Source organism: Mus musculus, chromosome 16, assembly GCF_000001635.26.
Source record: "Mus musculus strain C57BL/6J chromosome 16, GRCm38.p6 C57BL/6J".
Lineage (NCBI taxonomy): Eukaryota > Metazoa > Chordata > Mammalia > Rodentia > Muridae > Mus > Mus musculus.
In genome coordinates, this window is record NC_000082.6 from 43954993 (window position 1) to 43964918 (window position 9926).

Consider the following 9926-nt stretch of genomic DNA (forward strand, 5'->3'; position numbering starts at 1 on the left):
TGTAAATCCCTAATATAAATGCTTTTCAAAGCAGAATCATACTATATCAACATGTCAGCTGAGTAGATACAGCTGCCATTCACTTCCTGTACAAGGAAGTGGAAAATAAGTCAGCTGCGAGGGTGTGCAGGCAGGTAGGTCCTTTAGACTGAGCTCAGGGCTTCTCCAAAGGGTAGAATCAGGCTCACAGGCTGCCTGCAGGCTGCCACCCAGTGAGGGACGGTGTGCTGCACGTGGAAAGAACTCCGTTCTGTCTCCTCGTTCATTCTTCACCCTCCTACTCAGGAAGAAATGCTTATCTACAGTTTTCATGTCTGCCATCCCATTGAGAAGCTTCTCAAGGGTCTGAAATAAAGGTTATAAAGGGTATTTTGATGTAGTGCCCTGAAGAATGTAGACATTTCATTTTCAGGAACTTGTACAAAGATAGGTAATTGCATTGGAAGATGAGGACACTCTCCCTTTCCTATTAGAAATAATATCTCCTCCCTCTCTCTCTCTCTCTCTCTCTCTCTCTCTCTCTCTACCTGTGTGTGTCTCTCTCTCAGAAGGCTCTCTCTCACACACACACATACACAGTAGCTTGCAGCATCAACCATTTCACCACTGCACTTTTCATGACATGAAATTAGAGAAGAAAAAAGGAACTTGAATATTGCTATATTTCTGCCCCACGGGTGACCGCCGCTGTGAGAGCAGTGTGCAGTCTGCTTTAAAGTTGTGTCTTGCTGCACTCACTACATCGCAGTCAATGCTTCTCTCCCACCTTTATTACAGACTGCTTTTATTAAAAGACAGAACTAGATAATGGTATCTGTAAGGTATACTGTTAAGTTCCTGTCATCTTTCTTGGCCACGCCGCTCAGGAGTGCATGTCTTTCTTCTGTGAGAAGCACAAGGTGCCTTCTTTCTCAGGGAACCACCAGGGGCAGTTAATCTTGCTGCTCAGGACAGAAGGCTGCTCTGTGATGATAAATACTTTCAGCTTACATCTGGACTTACTGTTCACTTCGGAAAGAAAAATAACTCAGCGTTAAGAATAGTCTTTTAGACTTTCCGTGGAGTTTCTTGTCATTTGGCCATCATGATTTATCTGTAAGGCTGTACATCATAATTCTAGTGACGTTTGCATCACTGCTCTTTCTGTAAAAGGACAGGCTTCCCGATCTCTCCCTTGACTAGATGTTTTGACTTTTTAGTCATGAGGGAAGTGGTAGCTCATTTCTGTAAACACTATTGTATAAACCCAAGAATGCATAGCTTAGGGAGTTATGACCAGCATTCCTTGCCCTCTTCCAAAATCCTTTAAAAAATATTCCAGAGTTTTATTATAATGATCAGCACGTTATTTAACTGTTAGATGTTGTACTGGCTGGTGTGTGTCAACTGACACAGCTGGAGTTATCACAGAGAAAGGAGCTTCAGTTGCGGAGATGCCTCCATGAGATCCAACTGTAAGGCATTTTCTCAATTAGTGATCAAGGGGGAAAGGCCTCTTGTAGGTGGGACTATCTCTGGGCTGGTAGTCTTGGGTTCTATAAGAGAGCAGGCTGAGCAAGCCAGTAAGTAACATCCCTCCATGGCCTCTGCATCAGCTCCTGCTTCCTGACCTGCTTGAGTTCCAGTCCTGACTTCCTTTGGTGATGAACAGCAGTATGGAAGTGTAAGCTAAATAAACCCTTTCCTCCCCAACTGCTTCTTGGTCATGATGTTTGTGCAGGAATAGAAACCCTGACTAAGACAGATGTTAATTCTGTTTCCTTTTAAAGTGAAATTCTTTCTATGGTTTTTAATCATGGAATTTTTGCTTCTTTTTTTCCCTCAGAAAGAACTAGAGAAACAGAAGAGAATTAAAAGAATTCAAGAGTTGGAAGCAGTAGCCAAAGGTCATTATGAGAGGGTCTTGCTAAGGAAAAAAGGCCTGGAGCCCTGGAAGAGACTGAGAATGCAAAGCAAGCACAACATTGAGGTAATGTCACCATCATGGTATCAGCCCCAAGTTAGAAAGTAGGCTTTCTCAGATAGCATGTGAGGGGAGCTTAGTGATTTTAAAAGCCAGAACAATAACTGCCTTGAGTATGTATGTTTCTGTTTTGAGTAAGAGTCCAGATTTGCTTCTCTACACACTTGTAATTTTACAGGTTTTGGAAAGTAGAAGATTTTACTCGCGATCACCACTATAGGAGGAATAGAGGTGACTAGACTTTGTCATGGTGTCTAACAGAGACAAAGTCATAGGTGTGATTTCTGCTATGATTATGTCCATAGACAAACCCAGAATCTCATGCATTACAATGCACTACTCATCTCTCAGGAGTCTGCAGGCCACTTGTGGCTTCGCTCCCAGTCTCTCCCCAGCCCTTCTTGCTGGTTTCAGAGCTGCTCAGGTTGTTCCTTCCACCTAGCAATTAACTAACAGGTATAGCAAGCCAAATTACATAAGCCCTCTGTCAGCCTCTGCAGCCCATCACCCTGAACCGGAGTCCTGTCTCCCAGGTCCTTTTGATCTCCATCAAAAATAGAGTGTTGAGTCCAGCATAGGTAAAGTTGATTGCAGAATAAAGTGAAGAATACTCCCAAGGGGTGGCAGTGCAGTGACCAAGAGACCACAGTGTCTCACTTCACATTTTAAGGCAAGCATTCTATGCCTAAAGTGTCTAGGAAAAGCAGCTTTTCCTGAGGGACACGGTCTGTGCTGATGTGACACACCCAGTTGGATGACTCGGCTAGGAGAAGGCAGTGTGTATCTTTATTAGAAAGCCTCCAAGAAGACAGTAATCTTTGTGGCTTAGAAGATAGTTATCAGGTCTGGAGAGGATGCTCATTGGTTCAGTACTTGATGTTCTTGCTGAGAACCAGAGTTCATTCCCTAGCATCTTTGAGTGGCTGTCAACTGGCTGTTTCTTCAGGCTCCAAGGAATCTAATACCTTCTTCTGGCCTCAACATACACTGACACATAATAAAAATAAAACAAATCACAGATAACTTTTGGCCATTTGGAATGTCACATCTCTTCCCAGGGCTGAGATATTCATTCAGATTCCATTCTTTTGAGTGGTAATGAGCCCCATACCTTGGTTTCACATGTGCTGCTCGTTATGAGGTGAACGTTCATTGCCAGTGTTCTCCAGGCTGATAATCTAACTGGTCTTCTAACACTGCCCACTAATATTTTCCTGAGCAGAGCAAGCGTAAGGCCAGGCTCAAGAAGGATGAGGCTCCATCTACTCCATCGGGTGGTGCTATGAAGTCACACTGCAGAGAGTACAGAATGCTGTTATAGAGAGCCACAGTCTGCTCTGCCACAGGGGTCCTTGAAATCTAACACCAATGAAATGGCTCACATTACCCTAACAAACTTATCCAGTACATAGAACATTCAAGTAATGGTCAAGAAGTTCAAACAGATGGAATGTTATTCTGCCTCTGGCTGTCAGGTTTTACGTGCTACAGAGCCCCATGTGATGGCTGCTCTGGCCAGGAAATATGACTAGCAGGAGATCTGGGATGCCGCGTGTTCACAGTGATGGGTGGTTAGGTTAGATGAGACCTAGAGAAATGTGTCACTGTTCTAGAAAAGACTGCAATGAGAAGGTCTTTTCTCCTGTCTGTTGAAGGAACACAACTATCTCTTTCATACATAAAAACTGAATTATATTTATTTTGGATGATACTCTCAGCCACTTAAATTGGAAAGACATTAAAATGTTCATCATGTTATTTTTGTATCAATGGTTTTGTGGTTTATTGATAACATATAAATTTCAATCCTGGTGACAGTTCATTCTACAAACTAATTGAGAGTATTGACATTTCCTCAATTAGACAGTGGTTAAGTACATAATAAAGAGTGGTCTGTTATGGAATTGCTGTCCAAGTTCCAGCAGAGCAAACTGAGAGCATTGCCAACCACCCAGTCCAAAGGTTAGCAGACATGAAGGGATGCCTTGACACTGCTTATTCCATTCCATACCCAGCCCGTCTCTGGCCTCCAGGGAGTCAGCGCTGTAAGAACATGCATGATGCATGAATCCCACGACCTCCACAGAACAAGGCCAGTAGTCTCGGTCTTCTAGATCATAGACTATAGGCAACTCCATTATTCTTATCTAGTGCCTGTCTAAACCTGCTACGTAGTATCATTTTTCTATCTATGTGTGTCTCCTTAAGTGATTTAAAATTCAAGGAATAAGTTCCACTTTTCATTAAAAAAATTTTCCAGGTAGCAGAAAAGTATCACTCTTTGGCTTTACAAAGAAAATGCCTGCTCAACTGGTTCCAGTATAGCCAGGAAACTCTGGCTATGAAGACAGCCAAGGCTGATCAATTTTACTCCCAACTGTTGTATAGGAGAAGCATCCGGAGCTGGCTCCAGGTAAGGACAGGGGAAAAACACTTTAAATGCATCTCCTTGAGCCTCGTGTGATGACACTTACCTATGGTCTAAGCACTTTGGAAGCTGAGACCTCTCAGAAAATCAAAACTAAATAAACACCCCTCTCCCCCATTCAGCTCCCCATTAAAACAAACAAACAAAAACTAAGCTGAATGGGCTTGATAATGCCACACCCACTTTGGTTTTTCAAGAATACGGAGCCATGAATCCAGTTCATTCCTTTGAAATATTGTCAACCTTAGGTAGTATAAAGTCTCCAGCACATGTCACTTTCCTCATAAAGTTGTGTGTGTGTGTGTGTGTGTGTGTGTGTGTGTGTGTGTGTGTGTGTGTGTGTGTGTGTAATGAGTCCTTCAGCTTTTGTTTCTTAATATTCCTTGGTTTTCTGTCTCACAGTACTTAGGTGATTTTGGAAATTCCCCCGTCAGTCTGACACCTATTACTGTTACAGTAAATTACAGAGGATATTACTGACTTGGCTGCCTTGTTATTCTCTCTTTCAACCCTTTGCATCCTTTTGTATTTTGCTTTGTATGTCTCTGTTTCTGCATTTTCTCATTTGCTTTTACTTACTCTATGTGTCTACTGATACCACTTGTCTCATTTCTATCGTGTCTTCACCCACTAGTATGTCAGTGATCTAGAGAAAGAAGTCAGGAGACTTTGCACCTACTTACTGCAGAAGAAGATTTTCAAGGCCTGGCTTACTACTGTCAGGGAGCTGAAGATGGATTCGCAAAGAAAGCTTAAGGTTGCCACAGAACACTGTGACAGGTAAGGTGTGGCGCTCTCACGAAACTGACTCCCCAGCTGCCTGCAACATCTTCTCCTGCTTGCACGGTGAAGAAGGGGTGTGGAGGCTAGGAGAGCGAGGCCCTCAGAGACAGGGGAATGCTAGCTCCCCGATGTACAGTGTAACAGCAGCAGCACAGGAAAGCATCTATACAACGATGAGGAAGCTTGTCCTGTCCCCGTTACGGGGGGCTGCAGGGACCACGTGTGAAATCCATGGAACATGCCTAAGCAGGTGTGTTCCTTAGTAGTCATGTGGTTTTCAGTTTTTAACATTTTTATCACATGCATGTCTGGTGCTCGTGAAGGTCAAAACATGGCACAGGCTCCCCTGGAACGGGAGTTAGATGTGCTTATGCACACCATGTGGGTGCCAGAAACTAAACTCGGATTCCTCTGCAAGAGCAACATGGACCCTTAACTCAGAGTTTTATTTCTTAAGCTTGATGTTTTTAAACATTGTGGAATATAGCACAAAATTTTAAAGTGCTTAAACCATACAAATATAGCTAGTAATTACTAGACACCCATGTCACCATAACTGAGGTCAAAGTGGAATATCACTGTCACCTTCCCAGTCACAAGTCCCTCCTACAGGTAAAGAAATCTGCTGATTTGTAGCGTGAACCTTCTCCTGCTCTCCCTAAGCCCTCAATACCATGTGGTTCCTTGTGTTGAATTCTGTGTATAGATGGCCTATTATTGATGTTTAAAATACAGCTAGGTCTTACTTGTTGAGAAATAGTGTAATCCACACAAATATAAGCAAGTATATGCTTGCTGTCTGACTTCAGAACTTCCCTAAGCATCTGCACAGACATGTTAGGAGTAGACAGAAACAGCCCTTTTTGACAGTCAAGCAGTTGTGTAGTGGGCATGTGCAGCAACAGCTCTGAGCTGTGAGCTGTGGGTCGCCACCCTCTCCTCCCTGCCTATTCTTTTTTTTTTTTTTTTTTTTTTGATTCTTTGTTTTCACTGTGTATGAGCATCTCTGGCATATCTTGTTATACCAGTATGGCCACATATAGCAAAAACTGTTTGTTCTTAATTTATAGGCACTGGAAATCAGTGGTCTGGGAATAGGCTAACAAGTGGATTATAGTTTAGTGCAAATAGAGATTAACCATGCAATAGTGATAGTATTCAGGGGACTTGCCTTTGAATAAAATGCATCTGCTTTAGAGGAAGGCTAGGACGCAGTACCTAATGACTCTGCATTCATAACCTTTTGAACCTACTCATCACAGGGCCAGTGACATCCTAGTGGGTAAAGGTGCCTGCCACCAAACCGATGACCCAAGTTCAGTGTGTGTCCTCTAACCTCCATACTCACACTGTGGCATGTGTGTGCTCCTGTGCATACGCACACACTAATAAAATGTAATAAAAGATAAAACTTTTAGAATTAAAAACAACTTTACAATGAGTAAGAACAGATTTTGCCTCCTGGGCTGTGGTGAACACTGAACAAGGAAACAGTAGTGTATTAATGCACTGCTCAGCCCAGCTCCTAACTGCTGTGTTCTGAGGTTCAGCCATTGTGGATATATATGAACTTGACCTCCTTCTGTGTGCCTCAGTTGTCTGTCTCTCTCAGCCTGAGGATTCACTTGGGGCTTCCAGAACACACAGTCTGACTTATGGTCACTGTGATACCCTGGGGGAGTGATGCCTTGAGTTCATTCTCCAACAAGGGAGCAGCATACACCCAATGCATCTCACTGGACCCCACACTGGGTTTCCTTGCTGTAAATCACCCTGTCCCACATCGTCTTCCTGTGCTGTCTCCTTCCTAGTTCGCTGTTGTTATAAGCTCAAAGACACAATAGCAAGATAGTGTTGCTTTTTAGGATTTGAGGGGGGAAGTCGGGATAGGAACTGTGAGAGCAACAAGAAAGGAAGTCCATCTGTTCAGGTAGAACCTCTGCTGTGACACTGTCTCTTCCCCACTTTGTTCCTGCTTCCTCTGTCCATGCCCCACTGGCCTCCTATTCTGCTCCTCACAGGCACAGCGCTCACTTCAGCTCAAGGGCAAACACAGTTTTATCCTTCTCATTGTTAAGCTCTGCCCCATGTCACCCACTGACCAGCTCGTCTCAGTGTGTCTATCCATTCATTGCTCTACGTATTCCCTGAGCTAGGAGATTTCAGAGTAGACTAGGAGGAGCCAGAGAGCCTGGAGCAGAGTGAGGAGAGAGGAGCTGTGAATGGCAGGGGAGAGAGACGCGTCCTCAAGCCTGGGAGTGGGCCCTAGAGATGACCACAGGAAGTTCGCACTGGTGGCCTGAGCGGAGAGAAGTCAAATGCAGTGAGGCAGTTCTGCTTAATGGAAGTCAACGTTATGCAAAACATCAACCAGCCAAAAATTTAATAATGACTGAGGTGAATTCCTGAGCCTTGTTAGCTGGTTAAGAGTGCCTCTAAAGCCTCGGCAACCTGTGCTTGCTTGTGCACCAACTGCAACCATGTGATTGTGTGGTGGGTGCTAAGCTTGACTCTTGGCCTTTACTCCAGGCCCACCCTCTGCAGGTCCCCATCTCCACAGCTCAGATATTCCTCTCTGAGACAGGGCAGCGCCTGTGTTTCTCCACCACTGGCCCTTCCCATACTCTGAAAGGCTCTGAAAGGCTAGCTGTCTGAGTGGGTAGAGATGGTTAGGCCTTGCTCAGCATCCCCAGTGGCCATCTGGTGTAGGCTTGGTCCCTCCTCAGAAGGCAGATATGCTTCCCACAGACAGCACTCTATTTCACTGCCACCCTTGGCGTTAGCATTGGCCTCAGCAAAAGTCTAGCTCCTTTCTGGTGTAGTTGGAGATGAGCTTGCCAGTCAGGCTTTAAACTGAGCTCTCCCAGTACAGTCAGTCATCTTTACCTTGACAGCTGCCTGCCCAAGCCCATCCTGATGCCTGGTCCTGGTTGGTCGATATACAGGCTGTGGCCAGGCCAGCTGAGGAGTCCCAAAGCCAGCACTGTTAGCACTGGGCTCTCTGTGCAGCGTCACTCACCAGTCACCCCATCTATTCTTTTCAGTAGCACTGTGTGCTGTCGGAATTCCCATTGATTTCCCCTCTCCCTTTCCCCTTAAAGGAAGATTCTCATGCTCACCCTGGAGATGTGGAAGGCATTTGTAAAACTTACCAAAGAAGAAAGAGTGAAGGAAGAACGCCGAGACCACCTCCGCCGGAAGGTCTCCGAAATCCTTCCAGACTTCCAGATGCTGGTGCCTCCGTGATGGCTGCATCCAGTAGCTACCCGCTTGCCCGCTGAGGGAAGTCTCTGGTGCCTGGACGTGTGCAGGCTATCTCCACCCACACACCAGCTGAGCCTGGCCTACTTTCTGGATGTGTCATAGCCCTGGGAAGTATCTTGGGATTTGTTCTTCCATCTTGATATCTCCTGGATTGCTAGGCATCTGTTGTAATGTCTGTCACAGTGGGTCATCCAAAGGAGCAGTCTAGGGCACCACTGTTGAGTGTATTTTATATATTCTTAGTATAATAAACTTGGGAAGGATGAATGTGCCTGCCTGGACTTACGGAGGGGGCGTCCTTATTGCTTGCTGTGAGCTGCAGTACGGGTAACACTGGAGACAAACAGAAAGCAATGAGGACAGAGAGGGCATGGGTGGCCAGTGTTCTGTGATCAGAACACGAGTAACAGGTGCCCACCAGGGCCCCCGCTCTCAATGGCAGAGCATGATTAAAGGTGCTCTGCACAGCTCAGCAGGCTGCAGCAGCTTATGCTGATCTCAGAGCAGCTAGGACAGCCAAGCACTTGGTACACAGCAAGGCAAGCGACAGCTAGTAACAGCTCCAGCAGGGACCACCCAGCCCCTCATCTGAATGTCTAGCCATGTTCCCAACCCAGCTTCTAAGTAATCCATCTGCTTTGTCTGCTTGGCCTGGCAACTTACACTGAATTCAAAGAATGTTCTAATATTTAGGATTCTGTAAAGATTGATCAAATGTTCCCTTCTGTGAACTTTTACACAGAATCATCTGCTAGGAATTTTTTCATTATAAAACTTGTCTTTATTGTGACAAATTCAAATAGTCCACAAATGCACACAGTAAAATGCGAAACCTCCTCATAGCCCAGAACAACTGAATTGGTTAAATAAAACTGTCGAGCGAATGTGCTCGATCCAGCATAGTTCTGAAACCACCCCAGCTGCACGCCATGCAGAGCGGCTCTGGTCATTTCCTCACGGACAAGAAAACGCCAGGGCAGAGCTGAACTGCATGCAGGCCACACACCTTTTTATGAATACCATGACTGCCATCTAAAAACAAGTGTTTCAAAGACTAATGGCTACAAGAAAAATGGAACTAAATTCATATTTAATCTCACTCCATGTAAACCACTGCTTATACTTAATTACAGCACACTTATTAAATATTGGCATTAACACTAAAAAAAATCAAAACCACACACAAATATTAATTTAATGCCAAGCCTAGAGATAAGGCAGAATTCTTTGAGTAAACATGTCCTAAATAAGTCATATAAAAATCAAGTTTTCTATCTTAAACTTGATCTTTTCTTCACCCAAACGTCAACCAGAAACTGCTTCCTTGGGACATATGTTGGCTGGGTCACCTGGACAATGCCAGCTTACAGACCTCTCTGAAGAGACCAAACACTTAATAGGCATAGTGAAGCCATGAGCTGAAAAACTGCTGCTACCTAGCACCTGAATAGAAAGTACCTGACCCACAAACCCAGGGAGGAAAAGAGG

At 44.7% G+C, this 9926-nt stretch overlaps 1 protein-coding gene across 6 annotated transcripts in view; it reads left to right on the forward strand.

Annotated features, from left to right (window-relative positions):
- Positions 1-9322, forward strand: part of Ccdc191 (coiled-coil domain containing 191) — a 74506-nt gene extending 65184 nt beyond the window's left edge. For 5 of the 6 annotated variants that reach the window (XM_006521958.2, XM_030249033.1, XM_030249035.1 and 2 more), the window contains 4 exons: positions 1826-1969; positions 4224-4376; positions 5026-5171; positions 8276-8705. In XM_006521958.2, coding sequence (XP_006522021.1) covers positions 1826-1969; positions 4224-4376; positions 5026-5171; positions 8276-8420 — 588 coding nt within the window. In that variant the 3' untranslated portion in view covers positions 8421-8705. Of the gene's footprint in view, positions 1-1825; positions 1970-4223; positions 4377-5025; positions 5172-8275 lie in introns of all 6 variants that reach the window. The other variant, NM_027801.1, reaches the window with a different exon arrangement.
- The last annotated feature ends 604 nt before the right edge of the window (positions 9323-9926 follow it).